Source organism: Sinocyclocheilus grahami, unplaced genomic scaffold (genome assembly GCF_001515645.1).
Source record: "Sinocyclocheilus grahami isolate Dianchi unplaced genomic scaffold, SAMN03320097.WGS_v1.1 scaffold2178.1, whole genome shotgun sequence".
Taxonomy (NCBI): domain Eukaryota; kingdom Metazoa; phylum Chordata; class Actinopteri; order Cypriniformes; family Cyprinidae; genus Sinocyclocheilus; species Sinocyclocheilus grahami.
The window spans coordinates 35885-63652 of record NW_015507357.1 but is presented as its reverse complement, the minus strand read 5'-3'; the positions used below and the strand labels follow the sequence as shown (position 1 = coordinate 63652).

Genomic DNA, 27768 nt, shown 5'->3' with positions numbered 1-27768 from the left:
AAAACTCCTGTAGTGTGAGCCAGGCTTTAGGCTATACGAGCGTATTTGTGAGCGTGTTTATAATAGAATAGCTGTTTGGAAACTTGATAGCACAGCTAGCATTATGATACACTGTTTTTTGACCGAAAAGTACAGTATATTATGCATTTCAGTGAATATACAGTAAATATACATGAATTATTACAGTGGTGCATGGATGAATTAATATGTGTTTGTTTGACGCTCTGAATATTATAGCTAGCTGCCGGATAGCAAATTAGGTCCGCTCTGGACCACGGATGATACAGTGATGTCATGGAGAGATGCTGGATACAGGAGTGAGTCAACTGATGAGGTGAGAGATGCTCTGAATCAGTATCCCAATTCAGAATGCACATAAATGGAATGATATAAAGCTGGAGGATATGGATTCTATTTTAGATTGTGATAGACCAGATATATTTCATAATGTAGACAGTCTTGTGCATCCTGAAATAATTCAACAGATTGTAGAATAACACAATATGTGAAATTTGGTCCAATTCGCTTGTGCCATTTTGTATATTACTACTTAGAAAAACATAAAAATGAAACATAATTCAATCAGTAATCAATTAAAGGGCTTATGGCACAGAGTACAATAGGAATGTGGGGTTAATGTGTTTTATAAAGCCTGTTTTTGCAAAGGAAACTCACCATGACACATTTAGATGCAAAAATTGACAATTTCACTCGCTTCACAAATAATGTAGTAACTCCTGTTTAGAAGCTGTTATTTGAAAGATTCTTTTTTCTGGTACTTTTTGGCATGTAGTGGCATCAAACAAAGTAAATTGCAGAGAGTTGTGCCAAATAGAACCTGAATTACAGAATTTCAAAAAAACAACTTGTTTTAAAACTCCAAAAGTGCCTATGTTTTTTTTGTGTTTATTGTACTATTTGAAAAATATATAATGTTATTTATAAAGAATTACACTCATATTTTGTAAGGGCTTGATTGTAAAGAAAGGGTTTTCTTTACAATCAAACCATTTTTTTTTTCATTTCCTCCATTGTATGTGTGTAGGGTAAACATTTGAATTTGAGTATGAAAAATTTAGGCGAAAATACCAAAAACGCCCCAGAGAATAAGTGGTTAAATAAAATATCTCCTTTTGAATTGGACTTTGAGCTTTGTAACTTTGTAGATCTTTTTTATGCTCAAACAGCAACATTACAGACTAACTAAAGTTGAAAAAGTGAAAAAACATAATAGCACCCCTTTAAGATTACGAGGGCACATGCATTTAAAAAAAATAAGTGCACGGATAAATTATTTATAATAAACACTACAGTATTCCATTAAAAAATAAGAATTTTAAATTTTGATTTCATGGTGACTAACAATTTGAGAAAAAAGTATAACAATAATAATAATTTGCATGGTTTGATGTGATATGAGCTAAGTGATTGTTAGATTTAATCACCATTAGTAGCGCAATTTATTGTAATGCTTTTTTCTTCAGTTGGTCAGAACAAACGTGGCAGACTTGTTACTTACTTGTTCAGATAACAATATCCGGTGAAAATTCTTATTTGGGTCATGTATTCAAAGATGTAGGCTAGAATCTGTGATTCCGAAGTACAGTAAATATCCACACTGGTGCGGTTACTGACTGCCACACATACTCCTCAAAACATTAGATTCATCCTCGCTGGAGCCGTGCCTGAGCACAACCCACGCAAGGAAGATAATTCCACAAACAGCTGCAATTGCAGGTTTTCAAACAGAGATGGCGTCAAAGAGGCAAAACTTACGGACAGCAGCTTTAATGAAAATGCAATTCAAACCAATTAAGTAAGTGTCGATGCATTTAAGAAAAATAAAAGACATTTAAATCACCATTTTTGCTACCCTTTTGCTGTATATTTGGCTCAGAATGCATTCACGCCTCATTTTACTATAATTATCACGCGGTATCACGATGAAAATGCAATCCCAAGTGTCCTACCCGTAAGTCTAAATGCATTTAGGAAAAATGGCATTTAAGCGATAATTTTACTAGTTTTTGCTAAGACTTTAAACATCTAATCAATTTGGGTAATACATTTTCATTTTGCAACTTATAAAGCATTAAAATATGTTTTTAATTTACATATTAAAACTAGTGTAGGAAATGGCAAATGTAAATTATATAAATTAATTTTCATTTTGCACTAAACGTTGCACATATGTATGGGAAAATGTACATTTAAATAAAGAAATGCATTGCCATTTTACATATTGCATTGCCATTTTGCAAATTACATTTCAAAATGAATTTTGCTACCTTTTGCATATGCTTCCATATTATTCAGCCTGAGGGTGGACATTAGGAGATTTTAAAGTCAGGTCCATCGTGTTATCAACCACTGGCAGATCTATCACAGCTGGGCATGGAAAAACTTCACTCCCAGCTGAATGGTTCCCTGGGAAAATATCAATTCTTTCTACAGAGAGTTGCTCACAAACTCTGATGCAAACTACTCTGGTCACTTTCCCTGTTCAAGGCAGATATTGTGTAAAGGGACTCATGATGTTTCATGAGGTAAATGTAAGGTTTAGGCATCAATTTGGAGATACAGGCTGCAGAAACCCTACTCCTTTTGATTTACTGGATACATCAAGAAAATAGAAACAAGTCAGCCTTCACCTGATCTGGCTTAACCAGGCTTACGAAACCATTGAGCTCCACTCTGCCCAGTCTTAACAGACACTGATGGCCCTCTTACCCTATAAAGGTGAATTAATATAACATTTTCTCACATCAAACACTGAGGTAGTGTCTGTTTCTAGAGAAAGAACTGGGCTGGAAGAGCTCTGCACCAGACATGTGGGTAATTGTTTAAATCACAGAAATGATTGAAAAGTCTCAAATTAGTCCAATATGGTGTGTTTCCAATAATGCTGATTAATTCAAAAGTCTGAGCATTTTCTATAAACTGTATGCAAGTAAATAAAATGTCATTTGTTAAAGTAATACTATATGAGGCTGTTTAAATTTGCTATCAAATAAATGCATGTCTGTATAAATACTAAAACTGCTACAAAGATAGATTTTCATTGTCTTGTGCAGATACTCTCAGTTGAGAATATTTTTTATATATAACACTCATTTTATATTCGGAAATCCAGACATCACATCACACATTTATTAATCTTCATAGACACAGCAGTGAGACTCTTCTGTGGATCCTCACCTGATCATTACTGGTCCTCGTTACTGGTCCTGGTCGACATCCACCTGGGAAACAAGCAATCTCTCTCTAGTCTGTCAGATGAAACCAGAAGAAAAAATAGTCGGTGTTCAGCAGAAAAAAAAGTGCAAATTAGTTACTATATTAGACAATTTATTTATTTAGAATAAAAATATTATATTAATTTCTTATATTAAATTCCTGTAATCAGACTAATTACTGATTTTACATGATCTTGCATAGATATACAGTGGGTACTTTTTTAATAAATCTGCAAAAATGTCAACAATTCTGTGTTTTTCTGTCAATATGGGGTGCTGTGTGTACATTAATGAGGAAAAAAATTTACTTAAATGATTTTAGCAAATGGCTGCAATATAACAAAGAGGGAAAAATTTAAGGGGGTCTGAATACTTTCCGTACCCACTGTATATATATAAAAAAAACTATATTTTTAAACAATTTAAAACATGAATTACGTTCATATGTTAGTGTGACTGCAGAAGAACCTGTAACTCCTATCGAGTCACTGTGAAGGAGAAACACATGCTGATGAGTATATGGTTTATGTGACTGATGAAAAGGAGCAAATACAGATTCTGGATTACAACAAAACCTTTGACTGAAATTTTCACGAGTTAAAGCTGTTGTCCTCTAGTTTAAACATGTTTGTAGTAGTCTAAGTAAAACCGAAATTAAAGTAAGTGTGACGAAATGTGACGCGTTGCTTGTCAAATTCAAAACAGGACAGATGAGAGACATTGATCATGTGATGCTGGATGGCTGTCAGTCCAAGATTATATGTAAATGAAGCTTTCTTTAATACCACAGAAAGACATTTACTCACCTCAATTTACAGTTTGAGTCTCGCAGCACATCAATGAGCTGCTTCTCTGAGTCTTGAATGTTATTGTTTTTCAGATCAAGTTCTTTTAAAAACTGCAGTGCTTTTTTGTTTGTCAAAGACTGAGTTAAAGAAGAAACATCTGTAATGGCACAGTCATTTAGACTAGAAAGAGACAAACAGAATAACAGGAAAAAATTATTTTACAAACAAATCATTTAGGTAAAGAATTACACAAATATGTTCTCAGACTCTTCAAGACCGTGTATAAAGTCTTGACTGTTGAAGTGATTTTAAGTATTTAGATTTTTATATGTGAATGTTACTGACCTCAATCTCTCCAGTTTACAGTGTGAATCCTTCAATACATTACACAAGTGATTCACTCCTGTGTTTTTTATTTTATTCATACTCAGGTCCAGCTCTCTCAGGTGTGATGGGTTTAATTTCAGAGCTGAAGTCAGGATGAGACACTGTTCCTCTGTAATGCTACATCCACGCAGACTGAAGACAGAAAGAGAAAAGACAATGAATCATATTCATGTTAAATTCCTGAGTGAGTGTGAATTAAACACATCATGAGTAAATGCCATAAAGTCACTAATAGACAAGCAAATACATGGAAAATTTATTGTATGATCACAAACCAAAAAATGAACACTTGAGGATACTAGTTTCAATCTAAGTATAAAGTATCTTCAGTTGGACACATTTTTCAATTTTTCATTGTAGATTAAAATAATAGATTAGTCTAGAAACATCTAATAAATTGTTTCAAAGTCTAATGCTCTTTCTACTGATACACATACAAATCCATTATCTAACAGTATTTATAAATCTTTCTTCAGATGGAGAAGATGAGGTGCTATAAAGTATGTGCCTCGAGTCTGTTGTCTTAAACAAAAAATATTAAACTTTAATCAAACTGTAACTGCTGTACAATGGTAGTATAATGGTACTAACTATAGTTTCTCCAGCTTGCATTGTGGGTTCATCAGTAGATCACAGATGTTTTCAACTCCAGAAACTCCTAGTTCATTCATACTCAGGTCCAGCTCTCTCAGGTGTGATGGGTTTGATTTCAGAGCTGAAGTCAGGGCAGAACAACCTTCATCTGTCAAATCACAGCATCTCAACCTACAATGAGTTAAGAGACAAAATATTCATTCTGTACCATTCAAATACCAAAACACTTTTCTCTTTCTTGTGTGTGAATGTTCCTCACCTCATCCTCTCCAGGTTACATTGTGAATCCTTCAGTATATCACGTAATTGATACACTCCTGTGTTGTACATTTTATTCTCACTGACGTCCAGCTCTCTCAGGTGTGATGAGATGGATTTCAGAGCTGAAGTCAGGATGAAACTCTGATCTTCTGTAAAACTGCATCTACTCAGACTTAAGACAGAAAGAGAAAAGACAATGAATCAGATCCATGTTGACTTTGAAGAGCTTGAAGAGCTACAGTAGTCATTTTGTCTGTAGTTTTTGTTTAACTGTGTCACACTAGTTCTCTGGTCTGAAAACTGTGGTTCCCTATCGATACTTTCACTTGTACTACTGCGTCGCTAGACGCTATGGGGAAAAAACTGCAGTAAATCAAAAATGAACCAATGGCGACGAAGCCTGCCAGAATGGACTGGGCCATCTGGCTATATAAGCGGGCATTACGCCATAGGATCTCAGATCTATTCTCCTTCAGCAACAACAATCTTCTCTTCGCTGATCTACGGACTTTGAAGCCGCTCGCCATTGACACGCCTCGCTGCGGAAAAAGAGCTAACTCACCTGTGCTTCTCTGCTGTTCCCACCTGTTCTCTGAGCAGTCTTCAGTGTCCGGCACACCTGCCGCCATCCGGCGAGCCTAAAATAGCGAATTCCTCTAAAAGAGCTTGTGGCGTTGTTTCAAATGCCGCGCCGTCATTGCAGTTTATGCAGGAGTTCGCTGCACGCTGATGACGGCCACTCAGAGTGTGTCTCCTGCCAGGGAAAATCCCACACAGAAGCCGCTCTGACCGAGATGGAATGTTCGCACTGCGTGAACATGAGTCTCGCCTCTCTGCACGCTCGGATCGCTTTCTTTTCAGAGTGACTCCGCCCCTCGCGCCCTCCCGTTTTCTTCCTCCCAGGGACCTGTGAGGAAAAAACAGCGGGCCAGAGTGGTTCAGCGCTCGGGTGTGAGCGAGCACATGCCGGCTCAGACCCCGCGTGCCTCGCCCTCGCCACGTAGAGATGAATCTCCCGTCCTCTTTGAACACCTGGAACAGCGTCCCTTGGCTGATGTGAGCAACATGGTTTCATTTGGTGGAATTAAGGATGAGCTGTTAGAGGACAGCATGTCTCTAACTGCATCAGACACAGAGGAGATGTCGGGCTCGACTGTCGACCCCGCCCCTTTGACATCTGTGGATTCCAGCGATGCCAAAACAGGGATGGATGCCGAACTTTTTTGCGTCCTCTCTAAAGCGGAGGAGGAGCTGGGATTGGAGTGGTCTACGTCGGAGGATCCCACTCGTAGCTCGGCCAGACGCTAACCTTTTCCTAAGCGCCAAGGACCCTGGCCCAAGATAGCACTGGATCTTGCACCTCAGGCGTTGTCCTGATAATCTAGACAGGAAGAGGGGGGCAAATTCTTGTCATCACCGGACCACCCCCCAAGCGCCTTCTGTTATGCCCCCAAGCACTCCGTTCAGTTCCGGGTGCCAGTGGCAGTGTGTTTGTTACAAAAACTGTTGTGAGTACTGGGCCCGTGATAAAAGCACTCACAAACAGCCGCTGCGACAGCGGAAAAAATAAAACACAAACATTTTCAAAAAGAGAACTTTCCTCTTCCACTTATCACGAGTGTCAAGTCCCCTCACGGCGACCCGCCACCCAAACCAATCCAACCACCCGCCACACGGGCAGAGGCCTGGCAGGCCATCCCCAGAGTGTCAGACTGGGTTTTGGGGATTATAAAACAAGGTTATTCAGTTCGCTCAAAGACCACCGCGATTCAGCGGTGTGGTTCCCACCTTAGTGCAGATCAAGGACGCCCATGTACTACGCACCGAGGTGAAGAATTTGCTGGCCAAAGAAGAAACAGTTCCTCCAGCTCAAGAGTGAGTCAGGCTTCTACAGCCGTTACATCCTCGTCCCCAAAAAGTATGGTGGCCTCCGGCCCATCCTCGATCTTGGGCACCTAAACCGCACCCTCATGAAATGGCCGTTCAGGATGACCACGTTGAAACCGATCCTCTTGCAAATACGCCCAGGGGGCTGGTTCTTTTCTCTGGATCTGAAAGATGCTTACTTTCATATCCAGGTAGCCCCCCATCACAGACGATTCTTGAGATTCGCCTTAGAGCAGGGGTGCCCAACCCTGCTCCTGGTGATCGACTGTCCTGTAAAGTTCAGCTCCAACCCTAATCAAACACACCTGAAGCAACTAATTAGGGTCTTCAGGATCACTTAAACATTAAAGGCAAGTGTCTTTGATTAGAGTTGGAGCTAAACTTTGCAGGACAGTCGATCGCCAGGAGCAGGGTTGGGCACCCCTGCCTTAGAGGGAGTGGCATATCAATACACGGTCCTGCATTTCGGACTGTCCCTGGCTCCTCGCACTTTTATGAAGTGCATGGATGTGGGGCTCTCCCCTCTGAGACAGAAGGGAGTCCGCATTCTGAACTACCTCGACAACTGGCTCATCTTAGCACAGTCAGAGGCCAAGCTAATATCCCACAGATCCCTCCTTCTCAGCCACTTAGAGTGCCTGGGACTCAGGGTCAACTTTGCCAAGAACTCACTGTCTCCCAGCCAACAGGCCTCGTTCCTGGGAGCAGTATTCGACTCAGTCCATATGAGGTTGATAGTCGCACCAGAATGTGCTTTGGCCATACAACAGCTCGCGGCCTTCTTCAGAGTTGGAGCCTCTCGCCCCATCAAGACATTCAGAGAATGCTAGGCCTCATGGCCTTTGCGTCACCAGTACTACAGCTGGGCCTGCTTTGCATAAGGCCCCTTCAGTGTTAGCTGAAACCACAAGTTCCGCCCCATGTGTGGTATCACAGACGCCAATGTATCAAGTTGAGCCATGCCTGTGTGACAGCTCTAGCCCTTGGAAGAAAACCCAGTGGTTCAAGCAGGGCGTAACCATGGGCATTATTTACAGAAGGAAGGTTGTCTCGACAGATGCATCCAACACAGATTGGGGAGCTCTGTGCAAGGGCAAACTGGCCTTCGGCTCCTGGTCGCTCAAAGAAAACTTTAATAATAAAACAAACACAAAATAGCGCGACAGCCCCTCGCGGACGACTGTCACGCACAAACAAAACCAAAACACAAAATAAACTCCAGGCCTGGTCCTCTCTCGTCTTTCACTGTCGTCACTCCTCCTTTTTATCCTTCCGGAGCTCCTCCGTGAGACTCCGAGACCGGTGAGTGGCGCAGGTGTCGCTCATTAGCAATTACTCCACCGGCCTCGCTCCGTTCCCACGGCTCTCGGCACCTCCCCTCTCGTCACAGTAGTCTTGAGGTGGGATGGGGATTCGGGAAGAGGGGGGGGCGGCAGATTTTTTTTTATAAGTTTAAAGGGTGGCGCGACCAAAAAAGTTTGAGTACTACTGAGTTAATATAACCTCACCTACACCATATTTTGTATCTACGAGTTCACATTTTGATGATCTAAATGAGTGTGTATATTACATGTTGATACCTGTGCAACATATTAATGTTCTAAGAATCTTTACTAGTTTTTGCATCAACACTCCACTCCATCGAATTACATATGCAAAATACCATGCTTGGAGACAAAGAGTCGTAAACTTTCCCTCCAAAAGTTCAAGACACCATTGGCTCTTTGACCCCACAGAGGTGTGACTTTTGGCGCTTTTCCACTGCATGGTATGGCACGGTACGGCTCGGTACGTTTCACTTTTGGGGGGTTTTCCACTGGGTACAGTACCTGGTACTTTTTTTAGTACCACTTCGGTTGGGGTTCCAAACGAACCGTACCGTTACCAAAACGTGACGTGTAAACTCTGCTGATCACGGATTGGCCGGAGAGAATCGTCATTACCACTGAACTTGCGACACAAACACAAAAGAACCGCTAGATTTAAATCAGCACAGCTAGTGAAGGATCGAACGCAACTGTTCTGAATGAGCGCACCTTTTTTTTAACCAAAAAGTTTTGTTGTCTGTTGATAGCAGAGGAGCGGATCCAGCGAGAGCTTGATGGGGCGATGCGGAATGAAAACATTTTTTTAGGAGTCGCAGCAGTAGAGGAGGTGCAACTATAACGACATATGAATAATCCCGCCCACTCTAAAGCGGTACTGAACTGCTGTGGAAACGCAAACCGTGCCGAGCCGAACCGTGCCGTACCGTACTGAGCCGTACCGAGCTGAGTCGTACCACGCAGTGGAAAAGCTCCATTTGATAGAAGATATAGGCAAACACATCAGCGATCCACTGGCAGTCTAGCTTCTTTTTTTAGATTCTGAGAAGATGGGGATACTGAGCTAGATGTGTTCTAAGGACACCCTAAGTTTATGCCAGGCCTCAGCCTTGACTTTTCATTTACCAAAATCCTAGGATCTCAGCTCATGTCTGTCTTAGCTCTTCTTCACTTTCTACCTGGGAAGAAACTCCCAATCACCATCGATTCAGGACATCTTCGGAGCTCAATCACTCTTCAAACCCGGGAGAACGTGATCGCAAGTCCAAAACCTTGAAACCATCAAGACTTTCACCCGAGACTGCATCCGGACAATCTTCGACGACCAAGGCAATTCAAGTATCGTACATTTAACTAAACGAAACAGAGGTTTAGTATAAGCTATAGACCCCGTTATAAACGGTGCTGATGGTTTTACTCAGGTGGTTAACTGACTCTTTTCATAGCTTCATTCTTTGGATTTCCTGATGGTTTCATCCATCAAGTCTTATCTGCCCTTTCCCCATGTATGAGTGATTGTATGTTTGTTTGTTTAGATTAGTTATGTGTGTTAGTGTTTAGTTAATAAAACATTTTGTGCACAAATTATATGAGTTCCTGGTTCTGCCTTGTGAATAATGTCCCTTTACGATTTTGATCCAGCTACATGCTTTAATGCATCAATACGGTAGGAAAGATATTTTCTGTGGCCACGAAAATATCCTTTCTTAGAGTTGATGTGAACATTTATATACATATACATATATAAAACTTTAAATTTTTTGTAATGTACATTGCCATCCCTTTATAATAAATAAAAAGCACTCATCTTAGTTAATCGTGACCTCACAAAGTTACATTATAATCAATGAAGCTCTTTATGCGGCACAATGAATCTCTTATTTACATCTCACCTATAATGACTATTATCATTCTATAATAACACCTCTGAGTGGCTGTTGCGTTCAAGAAATCAACAGATATGTCTGTGATTGGCTACATTGCTCAACGCTGCAAAAACATGTTGAAATAGAAAACGATCTCGAGAGCAAAACCATAACGCACTGGATAGTTTGCCAAATCTGCAATTAAATGCCATTATTACAGCTTTACCTGAGGGTGCTATTGATTTCATTTGAGGGTGCTTTGATACAACTGCTGCATTTGATACGGTAGATCATGCTGCTCTTATTTAAACCTGGATTATGCTAATAATTGTAGTAGCCATAATTGCATTAAACTATGTGGTGTAAGCCAATTTTAATCGCAATAAACAGGCAATCACATTATTATAACTCTGACCAAAGTGTGCATGTGCTCATACATACACGGATGTCATGTATTGTTCTCACAACTTCTTGACTGAACTCTGTGACATTATTCTGAAGCAGTCCTGACTATACAGAAATGATAGAGATTCCAAGCACCCTCAAACGAAAACAAAAGCACTCTCAGTTGAGGCTGTAATAACAGGATATTGGCAAAACAGTTTTGACAAAAGCTCCAAAGCAAATTTGTGTATGTGCTTAGCTTCAAAGGTTTCTATTTACAATGTGTTTTTGCAGCGTTGAGCAATGGAACCAATCACAGACATATCTGTTCTTTTCTGAATGCAATGGCCAATCAGAGGTGAGTAAAAGCGTCTCCTTACCACTCTAAGCGCTGGAGTTTTGTGTGTTGTGGAGTTTGTGAATAATGACCATAACTACACTTCTTTGTGAAATAATCAGAATAATGAAAATTGCATGTAAACTGGAGTGATGAGGTTTGCTTTTGTCATGTAAACATCTTACTGTGATTAAGTTTATTCTGATTATTGGTCAGAATAACCAAAATGCGGCAGCTAGACTCCTGACCAGAGGCGGACAGTATTTTTACTTTACTCAAGTAAATTTAGAAAGTATCTGTAGTTTATCAGAGTTTTTTTCTTTGGAAAAATTTACTTCACTACATTCCAAAGCATAATGTCATACTTTTTACTGCACTTCATTTCATAAATAAAAGTTGTTGTTTGTTTTACCTTTAATACTTAAGAACATTAAAAATTTAGTACTTTCTTGTACTCAAGTAAATCTTTGAATTACTTTTACTTGAGTAAAAGAAAGTAATAGATTTCTAATGTAATTAAGTATTAAATGATATTTAATATGAAATGTAGTGCAGTAAAAAGCACAATATTATGCTTTGGAATGTTGTGAAGTAAAGAAAAACACTGATAAAGTACAGACACCTGAAAAGTACTTTTACAACAGAGTAAAAATACTTCACTACTGTCCGCCTCTGCTCCTGACTGGTGCTCAAAAACAGAACCATATCATTCCTGTTTTATGTTCCCTGCACTGGTTGCCAGTGCACTACAGAGTAGATTTTGAAAAATATTACTTCTAGTCATCTAACCCATTGGCTGGTGTGTGCAGTTCCATAAAACTGAAAGACTGTCCTATATATAAGCGGTAGAATTTTTTAGAAAGGAAAATGTAAGAAAGAAAATAGTAGAAATAGTGCAAATCAATACATTATGAATAATTTACTGCCAGTGTGTAAATAGTACAGTATGTGATCATGTAGTATAGTCTGTATACTATACAAAAATTGTATAGTCTATAAACACTGTTATCTGACTATGAGCATTTTAGTGAACCAAACTGAGAGACCATTTTGAAGGCTCAGGAAACCTTTGCAGGTGTTTTGAGTTGATTAGCTGATTGGCATGTCACCATATTCTAATTTGTTCAGATAGTGAATTGGTGGGTTTTTGTTAAATGTGAGTAAAAATCACCACAATTAAAAGAACCAAAGACTTAAACTACTTCAGTCTGTATGCATTGAATTTATTTAATACACGAGTTTCACAAATTGAATTGAATTACTGAAATAAATGAACTTTTCCACAACATTCTAATTTATTGAGATGCACCTGTAATTTAATTACATAAATTTTTGGAATCTGATTATGTATTCCAGATTACATGTAATCAGTTACTATCCAGCACTGCTAGTTAGACTCCTAATTTGAATTGTGTGTTAGTACAGTTAGCACAGTATATTCATACTAACAGTAGTTTTGTCAAATTGCATTGTGGGTTCATCAGCAGATCACTGAGGTTTTCAAATCCAGAGTCTCCTAATTCATTCAAACTTAGGTCCAGCTCTCTCAAATGTGATGGGTTTGAATTCAGAGCTGAAGTCAGATGAAAACAGTCTTCGTCTGTCATATCACAGTATCTTAACCTACAATGAGAGAAAAGGAGATATGAAAAATAATAGAAGAAACCCTTTATTTTGCTCTTTGATCTTTTTCACCATATCACAAAATACTGGAGTATGTATAAATAAATAAATAAATACATACATACATATAATGTGAATTTAGCATTTTCACAAGACACCGAATATAAGATTTATTGGTTTAAACTGTTAAAGTGACTTTAATCATTTTGATTATTGTATGTGAATGTTACTGACCTCAATCTCTCCAGTTTACAGTGTGAATCCTTCAGTATTTCACACAAGTGATTCACTCCTGTGCTTCTCATTTGATTCTCAGTCAGGTCCAGTTCTCTCAGGTGCGATGGGTTTAATTTCAGAGCTGAAATCAGGATGAGAAACTGTTCTTCTGTAATTCTGCATCTCCACAGACTGATTACATAAAGAGAAAGAACAATGACTCAAATTAATAATGTACATCTTAGTGAAGAGTTTCTGTCATTTAGTCTGTACTTCTCATAGTCTGTGTTAGGTTCAAATGTATCACACTAGTTCAGTATGCTAGAAGCTGTTGTTTCTTCTTTTTTTTTTTAAATATGACTTTTTACAGTATAATGATACTAACTCTAGTTTTTCCAGTTTGCATTGTGGGTTCATCAGTAGGTCACTGAGGGTTTCAAATCCAGAGTCTCCCATTTCATTCATACTCAGGTCCAGCTCTCTCAGGTGTGATGGGTTTGATTTCAGAGCTGAAGTCACAGCAGAACAACCTTCATCTGTTATGTAACAGAATCTATAATTTGCAAATAAATTCTTTAAAAATCCTACAATGTGATTTTCTGGATTTTTTTTTCTCATTTTTTCTCTCATAGTTGAGGTATACCTATGATGAAAATTACAGGCCTCTCTCATCTTTTTAAGTGGGAGAACTTGCACAATTGGTGGCTGACTAAATACTTTTTTTCCCCACTGTACATTGGGAGAAAGACAGAAAATGAAAGAAAACAAAACAAAAAAACGGACAAAAGGAAGATCATCATATTTAAAGGGTTAGTTCACCCAAAAATGAAAATTACCCTATGAATTACTCACCCTCAAGGCATCCTAGGTGTATATGACTTTCTTATTTCAGACGAATCCAATCGGAGTTATATAAAAAATTGTCTTTGATCTTCCAAGCTGTTTAATGGCAGTCAGTGGGTGTTGCAGTTCATCAGTCCAAAAGAAGTGAAATAAATTGTATCCATCCATAATAAAAAAGTGCCTCACACGGCTCCGGGGGGTGAACAAAAGCCTCCTGTAGCGAATCGATGCATTTTTGTAAGAAAAATAACCATATTCAAAACGTAATAATCACTTTAATCTAGCTTGAGCCAACAGTTGTACACGGAAGCAGTTCCGGGCGGATGACGTATGAAGTCAGCGTTTCGCATGCGCCGCTCAGAAGTGACGAACGCGGAAGCGCAGGGGAAAGATCAAAACAAAACAATGGTCACGAATTAGAAGTACAAATCGAGGATTTGTCAAGAATAGTATTGGAGGATTTCGATATAAGCCAAGAGGAGACTGGTTTTCTTTTGCTTCCTTTGCTCCTGTTAACAAACGCTGGTTTTCACGAAACTCACCAGCGCATGCGTAAAGCCGACCTCATACGTCATCCGCCCAGAACTGCTTCCATTTACAACTGTTGGCACAAGCTAGATTAAAGTGATTATTACGTTCTGAATATAGATATTTTTCTTACAAAAACGCATCGATTCGCTACAGGAGGCCTTTGTTCACCCCCCGTAGCCGTGTGAGGCACTTTTTTTTATTATGGATGGATATGCTTTATTTAACTTCTTTTGGACTGATGAACTGTAACACGCGCTGACTGCCATTAAACAGCTTGGAAGATCAAAGACGATTTGGTTACACTTTACTTGAAGGGGTGTGCATAAGACTGACATGACACCTTCATAATCATGACATGTCATGAATATAAAGGAGGTTTTATGCATGTTTGACAACTGTCATTAAGTGTCATTCGCTCAGTTATGTCATTTTTAATGCAAATATGACATTATTTGACCTAACCCTACCCCCTACCCTTACCCCTAACCATAGCCCATAACAAAGACATCTCAAACAATGTCATCTTTGCATTAAAAATTACATAACTGAGCGAATGACACTTAATGACAGTTGTCATAAACATACATAAAACCCCCTTCATATTCATGACGTGTCATATCATGATTATGAAGGTGTCATGTCAGTCTTATGCACACCCCTTCAAGTAATGTGTTACCGACAATTTTTTATTTAACTCTGATTGGATTCGTCTGAAAGAAGAAAGTCATATACACCTAGGATGCCTTGAGGGTGAGTAAGTCATGGGCTAATTTTCATTTTTGGGTGAACTAACCCTTTAATTCACAAGATCACAAAATACTACAGTGAAGTTTTTTTTTTTTTTTTTTTTTTTTTAACAAATAATGTGAATTTAGACTCTTTACTAGATACTGAGTATTACATGTTTTGGTTTAAACTTCAAAAGCGATTTTAAGCATTTGTATGTGAATGTTACTGACCTCAATCTCTCCAGTTTACAGTGTGAATCCTTCAGTATGTCACATAAGTGATTTACTCCTGTGTCTTCCAGTTCATTCCCACCGAGGTCCAGTTCTCTCAGGTGTGATGGGTTTGATTTCAGAGCTGAAGTCAGGATAAGACACTGTTCTTCTGTAATACTGCAAATACGCAGACTGAATACAAAAGAGAGAGACAAATAGGTCTCAGATCTATGATGATCATTTGCATTAAAAGAGCATTTTCAAATACCACAAAGTACCACAAAATATTATTTATATTCAAAATGAAATCAGTTCACATCAATTTCAAGACTGGCTCTTCTGTGTCAGTCACCCTTGGTTTGTTCAAAAGAGTTTAGGTCTGTTGTTCACTTTTTACTCAGCAACACAGGTTTCATTTGACGAGCAATGTCTACAGCATTTATGAACAACGTTAATGAATGAATTAATTAATTTATTAATAAACATTTTTGAAAGATTAATGAATACTACAAAACATGCACAGCCCATTATTAGTTTGTTAGCTAATACATTATTGTTAATGAATGAGACCTTATTGTAAAATGTTATTGTCTTCTCAATATTGTCATAAATCACTTTAGTCTCACAAATCAGCATTCAAACATGCTAAAAACAAGATTCTGCTTTGCACTGGAAATGTGTTCACATACGAAATAAAATCTTTAAGCAGAAAACAAGTTTTTGAAAAGGTAGATTTAAGGAAATAACAATCCATACTGGTCACACATGCTCTTGCCACACTTTTATAGTATACGCTGTAGAGGTCTTTTCCGAATCCAGCTGTGAGATCTTGTGACGTGTGCATTTCTATCCTGCATGATCGCGTGTTCTCTGTGTGACGGTCAGTCCGTGCGAATTGAATATGTACGCGCGAACGACAAACTTTAAACCTGTGATTTCAAATTATGCTGCTCTTTATGCATTTGCCCACTGTCATATTCATGTCATTTTCACTGTGCGCTGTATGTAAAATTACTGTTACCTTAAAAACATGATTCCCAATGCACACAAACTTCTCAGAATACTGAGTGCCCTGTTGGTTACAGTGTTTACTTCCTTTTTAATTGTATATTTATTAAATATTTATTTATTTGTTAAAAATACATTGTCATCTAAATTATAAGTGTTTATTTTACACATTTATTTTAAAATCCATTTTCAAATAATTTCAAATGTCTTAAATATTAATTAAAATAAATTCAATTATATCGGCCATCGGCCACCCTGCTTTCCAAGATATCGGCATCGGCTGTCAAAAAAACAATATCGGTCGACCACTAATATGCTGCACCAAAATTAGACATCTTGCAGTTATGAGTAGCTGTGTTGTGGGGGGAAAAAACAAACAAAAAAAACCAAAGTTATTTTTGTGTCAGTCTGTTAGGAAATAAATCTGTGTTTTTCCCCCCCCCAATTCATCACATATTTGAGGAGTGTTCTAAGCTCAAAAACAAACAAACAACTGTAGTGTGGTTATGAGTATTTTAAAATATAATAAAATCTAATTACAAGTATGTACTTTTTATTTTTATTGCTCATAATCAAACTGATTGCTTAGTCAATGGTTCTTCTTGACATATTGTCAATCTTTACATCTCTTTTTAATTCTGAGAAAAAACTGCCCTGACTCAAATCAGGAATTAATATTGATTATGTAACATTACTAGTAGTCATGTAACATGCTAAATTATATAATATACTCACATCAGTGTGTGGAGTTGACAGTGTTTATCCTGCAGTAGAGCAGCGATCTGATTCACTCGTGCGTCTCCTAGTTTATGTCCACTCAGATTCAACTCTCTCAGGAATAATGGGTGTTTACCTACAACTCTAGTCACATACTGACAGGCTTCATCAGCAGCAGGACCCAAAAATCTGAAGAAGGGAAGATGAAGCAGGATGTTCAATGGATGTTCAATGTCTGAATTACGAAATATGTTCTTGTTTGTAATGAAAAGATCTAGCTACTTTTAACCAGGGGCACAGCTACATCGTTGGCCACCCCAGACCTTGCAATTGGCTTGTATTTAAGCTATTAAGTTTCTAACGGCCTCTGGTGAAATTAACAATTCGAATAGAATTTCAGCACTCAATCTAGTAACCTTCATCTCATGCAACTTCAGCGAAATTATCGGTAACACTTTAGAATACTGTACCTTTGTTAATGAATAACTACACAGGACTAATGCACTATTAACATTGTAGTAACTACTATTACCTAACCAGAAACTCTGATTAATGATTTAGTAAGTAATAGCGCTCAGTTGAAACTGGTAGCTGCTAAAATCATGTTTCAAACTTCAAATACAGAAACACTGGCAGGCAAATGCAGAATCAGCTGATGTTTCTGACCGGCTGCCAGCTCAGTGCAGTTACAGACATTGATTAACCTCGTTTGTATGAGTCACAGGTTCAGGCTCCTGGTCTCTCAGAGGCCTGCAAGCACACCGTTACACTGAACACACACCGACGGTGTGGTGTCTTTTCCCTTTGAGTTTGGCTCATGTGTTAGTGGATAGATGTGCTGCAGCCCAGCCGGTCTTCACATGTAATGCTGCTAACATCAGCCAAAAAACATAAGATCACTGAACAGAACAAAACTCAACCTCAAACTCTTCGACAAAATATGGCTGGTATATGTGTGGATATTTAATACAGTGGGCCTCATTTATAAAACGTGCGTACGCACAGATTTGATCGTAGAGTGTACGCAAAAATCCACGGCAACGTTCATATTTATAAAAATGGTCTTTGACGTGGAAAAGAGCTTAGCGCCACGTCAGGGTCGGAGCAGACGTACACTTTTGTTTGCCCAAGTGCTGCAGGTTTTTGGAAATATAAGCCTATCTGAGAGATGATCGTAAGATCAAATTTAGGATGGATTCTGCGCAACATTTTATAAATGAGGCCCAGTATGTATAAGCACAGTCTTATCTATAGTAACAGAGTTTCAAGGAATCTCTTTTAATCAGGAAACAAAAATATTTTCATCATGTTTTAAGAATAAAATGTTATATAAATCAGATGAACATTATGAAACTTTAAGAAAAATAAATGTAAAGTTTGCAACTGTATTACTGTGATGTGAGAGCTTGTCACTAAAACACTCTTTATGATAGTTTTGGTGCAGCTTTTTGTGCAACTTTATTTGAAAATATTCTTGTAGTCACATTCTATTGATACATGAAAAATGATTTCCACTAAACTAAAGTTACAATGCATTCCCACACAGGAACTAAATACTTACAGAAACTGCAGTCAGGAATAATCAATGAGCTCATGTTTCCTCGACAGACTCCAATCCTTCAGATATACACTCCATAAATGAACTTCACAGAGTTAATAAACAATGAACCAACAATGAACTGACTTTAACTGAAAAACTGTTACTATTGTCCTCTTTTCAGAGCTGCTTTACAGCAGAATTGAATTGTGTTTGCAACATTGAAACACTATTTGGTAACACTTTAGAATACTGTTCCATCGTTAATGAATAACTACACAGGAACAAATGACTAATGCACCATCCTAGTAACTACTATTAACTAACAAGAAACTAATTAACGATTAAGTAATAGCGCTCAGATGAAACTGGTAGATCATTATTAGCTAATCAATAACTGCTATTTTTCATATATCCTGGAGAACTACTGTATACATGTTCATAATTAATATTAATTATGCATAATGTATAATTAATTCTAAAATGAAGATCATGGTAACCCACTAGTAATGACTCAAAAATGACCAAATCCTTCTAAAGGAACTACTAACTACTTGGATCAGTATTCTAAAGTGAAAAGCATCTTAACTCCCTAATATTGACTGACATCATTGTAAGCTTTTGAATATATGTAAGGTTTTGGATAGTAATGACTCATGTGTTACTACATCCTTCTGAAGTAATTACTAATTATTTGGATCAGTATTCTAAAGTGAAGATCACAGTAACCCACTTGTAATGATTTAAGTGTTACCAAATCTAGCAAAACGAATTACTAACCAAAACCTTATGAAGACCTCAAAAGTTTACAATTCAATTCAATTCAAGTTTATTTGTATAGCGCTTTTCACGATACAAATCGTTGCAAAGCAACTTTACAGCAAATTAAGTTTCTACAATATTTAGTGGTAGCTTATCAGTGATGACTGTCAGTTAATGTACATATGGCAGAAATGTACAGAAAAATCAATTAAAGACGTAATCAAACACTGATGAACAAATGAACACGATTAACAGCAATTATTATATGAAGCAATACAATACAATGACTTCAGTAATTACTAGGGAGTTATCACAATCTTCACTTTAAAATACTGATCCCAAAAATTCCTTTTGAATGATGTAGTACCACCTGAATTGTTGCCATCCAATACTTTACAAAACTCTCAAAAGCTTTCAGTCATTAATAGGGAGTTATCATGATCTTCTCTTTAGAATACTGATCCAAATAATTAGCAATTCCTTCTGAAGAATTTGGTAATACTTGAGTCATTACTAGTGGGTTACCATGACCTTTACTTTAGAATTAATTATACATTATGTATCATTCATATTAATTATTAACCTGTGTACAGTAGTTCTTAGGGAGGTATGAAAAAATAATAGTTACTGATTAGCTAATAGTGAACTGCCACTTTCGACTAAGCACTATCACTTAATAATTCATTAATCAGAGTTTCTTGTTAGTTACTAGTAGTTACTAGAGTGCTAATATTACGTTACTCATGTGTTCTTGTGTTGTCATTAATTAATGATGGAACAGTTTTCTAAAGTGTTACCAAATTATCATAATTGGAGAGCAAAACAAGAGCACAGGAGGGTATAGTTGTGGCCTAATTGTTAAGTCAGACTTGAAGGTCACATGTTTCTCAATAATGGACAGTGAATCAATACTGAGAGTTAATGAACAGCGTTCTCTTCCTCACTCAATACCTAAAGCTGAGCTTCCACACTCAATACCTAAAGCCTTGTGCAAGGCACCCAATCCCCAGCTGCTACCCGGGCACCACCGCAAATGGCTGCTCCCTGCATCAGGTGTGTGCCCACAATGTGTGTGTGTTCACAACTCACTGCTCCTAAGGTGTTTGCACTAACATGGATAGTTGAAATGCATAGTTTCACAGAAACTGACCCAGTCGCCTTGCCATAACAACTTGGCCTTTGTCAAAGTCACTTGGGTGTAGAAATCACAGAAAATACAAGGAGGAGCCCCTTGATAAAAAAAAAAAAAAACTCCCAAGGGGTGGGGTGGGAGATGGATGGGGATCACAAATCGCATGAAGGGGAGGGGATCTCCCTCAGTAGAAATCACATTCCAGGGCAAGGGGCCCTTAGGGAAGAGCCTTATAGGCCACTCCTGGCCTCTGGACCCCCTGTACACAGCCCTCTTTTTATTTATTTTGAGTAAAAAAATTGTGCAAATGTTAACATTTGCATGTAAAACTGATATTATTACATTACGTTGACTACATCTTTGCATTTTTAAAGGGGTCATCGGATGCCTATTTTCCACAAGTTGATATGATTCTTTAGGGTCTTAATGAAAAGTCTGTAACATAGTTTGGTGAAAAACAACAACACCCTTTTTACCCTGTCAAAAACAGCTCTTTTCAGAGCAAGCATGTTGCATGTCACTTTAAATGCAAATGAGCTCTGCTCACGCCACCCCTCTCTTCCGAGCCGCTCTCTGAGAGATGGTAAACTTTAGCCGCATTCATCATGAAACTTGCTAACTAGCACATTATTAGGAAAGGCGATTTGCAAAGATTTATTAAAAAACCTTATACTCACTTCTTCTGTAGGTGAAGCTGGATTACGAATGATTTGCGCCAACATAAACGTATTTAGGTAGATCAGGGGCATATTCCCTTCAAAAACAAAAGTAATCCACTGCGTCTTCAGCTTCAGTCATTTACTCCCGACATACTTCAGATGTCGGGAGTAAATGACGACTGCTATGTTCCTTATTACATCCAACAACAAAACACCTCAATCGCTAAGGAGACATTCTCGTCTACATCTGATGACAGCTCACTCAGGGAGGGTCTCAGGTAAGACACCACATCAGTTCCACACACAGAGATATATAAATTATACATTTATTTAAAAAACTTCACTGGTATCGGATCGGTATCGGTCAATACCGAACCCTAGGTATCGGAATCGGTATCGGAGGCGAAAAAGGCGGATTGGAGCATCTCTATTCCTAGGTGTATATGACTTTCTTCTTTCAGACGAATCCAGTCGGAGTTATATTAAAAATTGTCCTGGCTATTCCAAGCTCTATCATTGCAGTCAGCGGGTGTTGCAGTTGAACAGTCCACAAATAAACCCCAGTAGAACCCTTGGCGAAGACGGTGGAGTGTTTTGGACACCCCGAAATGGCAAGTCCTCATACTTCCATGGCAAGCTGTAAGCACTGCTTCCCTCAACGCCTTGGACACTACCACTTGCCATCTGTCCTCCCCCGTGGCAGGCTCTTTCCATGCCCGCTGGAGCACTCCTTCGCTGAGCCGCAGTGTGTTGAATTTGGACCACAGTCCTTTTGTGGCCAACGAGCACCCTGCAATATCTCCCCACTCAGGTCTCTGTTTCGCTCCCAACCAACGCAGCACAGGCCTCAGGTCGTCATCCTGTTCCTGCTGCAACTGCCACTCTGGTGTGTCAACCACCCTCAGTACCCCACATGCAGGTTGTGCTGCCTCATACTCTTGACCCAGCTCCTTCTCTCGAGTCTCCTTATTTTCACAGTGACGGCAGCCCTCAGCAGCACAAGGGCAATGTGACAAGGAATCAGCATTAGTGTGGCTAGATCCAGCTCTGTGCACTACTGTAAAGTTGTAGGACTGTAGTTCTTCCAGCCACCGGGCCAGTTGACCTTCAGGCTCCTTAAAGGACATCAACCATTGGAGCGCCGCATGGTCTGTCCTTATCGTGAATAGTGTGCCACACAGATAGTATTTGAAGTGCCTCACTGCCATTACTACCACAAGGAGCTCACGTCTGGTGACACAATAGCACCTCTCACTCTTGTTAAAGACCCTGCTAAAGTATGCCACCACCTCTCATGGCGAGGGACTCCTTTCAACACCTTGTCCATGAGCCGTTCGAACGTGGCGGGAGCGTTGCAGAGCCCAAACAGAAGGACCTTTAACTGCCAGAGGCCTTTATTTGTACAGAATGCAGTTTTGTGAGCAGACTCAGGAGACAATGGCACTTGCCAGTATCCGCACCTCAAGTCAAGGGTGGAGAACCAGGACGAACTAGCCACCAAGTCAAGTGTCTCATCTACTCAAGGTAGGGGATATGAATCTTTTTCTGTAACTTTGTTGAGCTGCCTATAATCTATGCAGAATCGCCATCTGGAACTATTTTTCTGCAGCACCATTACCACTGCTGAAGTCCACGGACTCTCTGACGGCTCAACAATACCCGCCTGTAGCATTTCCTCCAATTCCTTATCTGCAGCTTCCTGACGGGCCAGAGGGAGACGACGAGATCTTACTCTTATCGGACGGGCATCTCCTGTGTCAATAACATGCTGCACTAAGTGAGTTAGGCCCACTTCATTCTCATTGAGAGCAAAAATGTCCTTGAAATCCTCCACGAGAGCACTTTTTGTTGCTCACTTAAGCCATCACAGTTTTTTGACCAAATGTCCCTCAAAGCTGAGATCCTAGTTTCTCTCTCGTCATTGCACATTCCATCCTCTGAACAATAGCCAGTGGGTGTTAATGGACCAAGGTAAAAGGGGGTGCAATATCATAATCAGGACCGCGTTGTCTGTGGCAATTGGAACTAATGGGCAGGGCTTCTACGGTGTGAGACGGTGGCTCGCAGACTGTTTTTTTCACAGCAAGGGCATGCTTAGATGTGTCTGCCGAATACACAGGTAGGGACACTGGGGTCAGATTTAGAGCAGGATGGGTCAGTTGCACAGAACGTCCATCAGGGAGGGTAAGTGAGTCTCTACATAGGTCCAACACACAACCAACGGCCCTTAAAAAATCTAGCCCCAGGATGCATGGGTCCTGCACTTTGGCCACCCACGCATGGAATGACACAGACAGACCTCCTATGTCAAACAGGAAGTTTTTCCCTTTTATTGGCGCAAAGTCACCAGTCACAGTTTTCAGACGAGCGGATGTTGGCTCCAAAGCTGTCCCCACTGGAACTAGATCAGGCCGAACTAGGGTTGCATTTGAACCGGTGTCAACAAGGGCCGTGCAAGCGACTCCCGCCACTAGTATGGGAATGTGGCTGAAATTTCCCACATAAGACCAGCCCACTATCATAACAGTCTCTGCAGGGCGTGGTCCAACCCCGTTCTCCTCAACCTCAGCCAGGGGTGACTGATGGGAAATGTTATCACGGGTCCGTGTCCCCCCATCTACACGGACCCCTGGGCGTTTCCCTGCATTTGACTGAACCTGGGGCACTGTCTGATCAGATGGCCTGGCTGGCCACAGCCCCAGCAAACTGAAGGTCGGCAGTGTGGGCAGGGCTCTGAGGCAGAGCGGCTTGAGCGCAGCGTCACAGCATTTGTAGAATTATCCATCCATGCGGGTGCTCTTGAGCACGATTCAGTAATTTCCACAGCTCTCACTATTGGCATCATTACATCAGCATCCATTTCTGCCCCCAATATCTCTCTTTCAATAGCCAGGTCTAGTGCTTCACTCAGTGTGGTCGGGTGATCCAGCTGCGTTTGCACACAGAGTTTTCTTGGAGTTAGTGCCTGGATAAATCTGTCTCTAGCGAGCTCGTTCTGGACTGATAGTGGCATTTCAGCATAGGCGCGTTTACATAAACATTCAATGTCATTAGCTAAACCGCGGAGGGCCTCACCTTGTCGTCTGCGTCTTAAAAGGACAGGCTGGCTACATTGTCCAAATCGTCTGTGAAGAGCCCCAGCCAATGAATTATAATCGTTCCTTTCAGCAGGACTCAATAATAGGAGACAGGCAACCGCATCATCAGTGAGGGACAGCGCTAACTGCGGAGCTTTGTGATTTTCAGACCAACCTGCAGCATCAGCTAACAGTTCAAATTGGGCTTTGAATGCATTCCAATCCATCTTAACGGAGAACTGTGGTGTTTTTATAGCGCACATGTCACAGTCTCTGGTGAATTCGCTGCGGGCCTGGGAGCCGCCATGATTGTTTACATTCTGTGCCTTCACGTCATCATGAGAGTGCGTCATGGCCGGCCCGCGCTTGCGCAGTAATTTCGGCGCCATTATGTTAATTTACAAACTCAGTGGGTGGAGGGAAGGGAGGCGCGAAGCCAGCTTCAGAAGCTTGTAGCATGAAAGGGTCTCTCATTCTGGCCACTTCTCTCTGAGCCCAGTGTGGATCCGCCGCCGGCCCGTGTGTCCACAAACACTCGCCTTTCTCTCTTACAATCTCCTCCGGCACCTCTTGTTTCACTTTCGCCCGGGCCCCTTAATCCATCTCGTGGGTAAATGCTCAGATCTCGCGTCAAGTCCGTCACTACTGACACCAAATGTAGCGTTCCGCTACTAATGAAACCAGGCGTTCTCAGTCGCTCTGTAACTTTATTAAAGCACTGAAGAGGGTTACTGTTATGGCAGTAACCCACGCCGTACACAGAAGGAAACAGAAGAAAAATAAGGAAGAATAGCACTCGCTGCTCTGTGCTCTCACTCTCCCAACTAACTCTGAACTCTCTCTAGCCCATCCTCCATCCGCGCCGGACTATCCCCGCCCCTTAAAGTGAACAGAGACTAACAGCTATAACCAGTTATTGCTAAAATGAATATTGCTAAACATCATGATATTATCATCACATTTATAGCAACATCACAATATCTACAGACATAAGGATGAAGAAATACAGTGGGTACGGAAAGTATTCAGACCCCCTTAAATGTTTCACTCTTTGTTATATTGCAGCCATTTGCTAAAATTATTAAGTTAATTTTTATTTCCTCATTAATGTACACACAGCACCCCATATTGACAGAAAAACATTTTTGCAGATTTATTAAAAAAGAAAAAAGTGCAGCAGAAATTTTTTTGTTACCTTGGCCAGATCTGTGCCTTGCCACAATTATGTCTCTGCGCTCTTCAGGCAGTTCCTTTGACCTCATGATTCTCATTTGCTCTGACATGCACTGTGAGCTGTAAGGTCTTATATAGACAGGTGTGTGGCTTTCCTAATCAAGTCCAATCAGTATAATCAAACACAGCTGGACTCAAATGAAGGTGTAGAACCATCTCAAGGATATATGAGTGTCACAGCAAAGGGTCAGGAATACTTAGGACCATGTGATATTTCAGTTTTTCTTTTTTAATAAATCTGCAAAAATGTCAACAATTCTGTGTTTTTCTGTCAATATGGGGTGCCGTGTGTACATTAATGAGGAAAAAAAATTAACTTAAATGATTTTAGCAAATGGCTGCAATATAACAAAGAGTGAAAAATTTAAGGGGGTCTGAATACTTTCCGTACCCACTGTATGTTAATTTGAGTAAGCGCTGGATTTTTCATCCACTAATAGGGAACATGATCTAGGTTTAGTGAATTAATATTTCTACAAATAATATCCCTGCATACCATTCATTCTGTATCATTTCATCATGTCTCCTCACCTCAGTGTCTTCAGTTGACAGTTTGGATCCTGTAGTAAATCACTGAGCTGCTCCACTCCTAATTGTCCATGATCATTTCCTGTGAGATCCAGCTCTATCAGGTGTGAAGGGTTGAATCTCAGAGCTGAAGCCAGAGCTTTATAACTTTCTTCAGTGATACTGCAGTTTGAGAGTCTAGAACAGGAATGAAAATGAAACATTCAGCTTATTAATCTAGTTATTCTAAAAGTTACCTAAGAGAGTTTATGATTTTTATTTTGTTTCTTACTTAAATATAAATGAGTTATTGCCAAAGCAAAACTGAATTTGATGGGAAACAAAAAGTATAGAGATCGTTGAACATTGGTTAATGTTGGGTCATTGATGAGTGTCTGTTAGCCTAGTTTTTGTGCATGCTCTGCACTGTTGACTCTAGCCAGACCCTACTGGCAACTTTTAGGCTGATTAACCATGTAGAACTATGTCGTTGTAGCCAGTGAGAGAGATACTCTGATTAACTAGTCAGCTTAGCGAACCAGTGACGAAAGCAAGCAAACCAATTATGTCAAGAGGGCACACAGAAGGCTCTCCTCATTTTTCATATTTAAAGACACTCTATTACCAATCTTGTCTGTGGTGAGTGAGTGGTTTGGACATTCATAGTCTTAGCTCTTCCAGAGGTTTTGTTTTTGAATGACAATGGACAAATACAGATTACTGTCACATTTGCTACAACATACATGCTAGTTGGTCATTAGACCATCTAGCATGTATTTATTTTTGAGCACAGCTTTTGCCCTGATGCAGACGACGTGACACCACAGACATCCATAGATTTTTGATGTCGGTTTTGTGTGTAAATAGCTTTTAACATCAGCTCACCTGAGTTTCTCCAGTTTACAGTTCACTTTCAGTCCATCAGAGAGCAGCTTCACTCCTGAATCATGCAGGTTATTATTGCTCAGGTCAAGATCCTTCAGACTACTGGAGTTCAAACTGAGAACTGAAGTGAGAGCTGAACAGCTTTCCTCTGTTAGCTTACACTTACTGAGCCTGAAAATAACAATAATAGTAATAATTAAAAGTGAGGATAGTCAACAGTTCCATTTTAGTTGTAATAAGGGTGCTGAGAGTAAGGCTGATAAACCCACTATTTTTATAGTTGCTGTTAGTTATAGTTAGCATCATGACTAAAGCTTGACTTGTCCAATCAGTGAGAATCATTCAAAAATGTTTTAGAGTAACAGTTAAAAACTCAGTTCTAGTTTATGCATTTTCCAAAAAGGTATATTCTTTCAGTTACTGGTAATGACAATTAGGCCTTGCCAGTAAAAAAAATGATATCTAAATGAAGCACTAAACAAACTGCCCATATTTTTTAAACAAAAGAGACTGCATTAGTACTTTAATGTACCTAAGTATCTCCAATTTACACTGTATATTCTTCAGTCCAGTACAGAGTAGCTTCACTCCTGAATCCTGCAGATTATTATTGTTCAGGTTCAGCTCTTTCAGATTGGTATCTGATCCAAGAACTGTAGCCAGAGCTGAACAGCTTTTGTCTCTTAAGTCACAATCATTTAGCCTACAAGGGAAATATATCACATCACAGAAGAAGATGGAACAAAGGAAACATTTAAGAAAAATGTCCACTATTTTTACAGGAACAGTAAATATACAATGAGGAGGGTGAGCAACACTGACATTACTCTTCACCTAGTATTTCCTGTATATAAGTATTTTTTATTCAGTGAAAAATGTACTAGGTAAATCAAATAAGCATGCTTGAATCTGTAGGTTAATGATTTGAGCACTGAGGTTTGGAAAAAGTATATGTCCTTTACAGCAAAATTTGAAGAGAACTTCATACTGAAGTGGAAATAACTATGAACTGATGTGTTATGTCTTGTTAACA

The 27768-nt window shown here is 39.5% G+C and overlaps 1 protein-coding gene across 1 annotated transcript in view; it reads right to left on the bottom strand.

Annotated features, from left to right (window-relative positions):
- LOC107574308 (NACHT, LRR and PYD domains-containing protein 3-like) overlaps positions 1 to 27768 on the bottom strand; it is a 47269-nt gene that overhangs the window by 4335 nt on the left and 15166 nt on the right. Inside the window, exons 8-19 of the mRNA XM_016260752.1 lie at positions 27268 to 27438; positions 26736 to 26906; positions 26642 to 26651; positions 25875 to 26008; positions 16962 to 17132; positions 15237 to 15410; positions 12514 to 12687; positions 5265 to 5438; positions 5003 to 5176; positions 4370 to 4543; positions 4043 to 4204; positions 3199 to 3269 (exon numbers count right to left, since the gene is read on the bottom strand). Of these exons, the coding sequence (XP_016116238.1) occupies positions 3206 to 3269; positions 4043 to 4204; positions 4370 to 4543; positions 5003 to 5176; positions 5265 to 5438; positions 12514 to 12687; positions 15237 to 15410; positions 16962 to 17132; positions 25875 to 26008; positions 26642 to 26651; positions 26736 to 26906; positions 27268 to 27438 (1753 nt within the window). The 3' untranslated portion in view covers positions 3199 to 3205. The remainder of the gene's footprint in view (positions 1 to 3198; positions 3270 to 4042; positions 4205 to 4369; positions 4544 to 5002; positions 5177 to 5264; positions 5439 to 12513; positions 12688 to 15236; positions 15411 to 16961; positions 17133 to 25874; positions 26009 to 26641; positions 26652 to 26735; positions 26907 to 27267; positions 27439 to 27768) is intronic.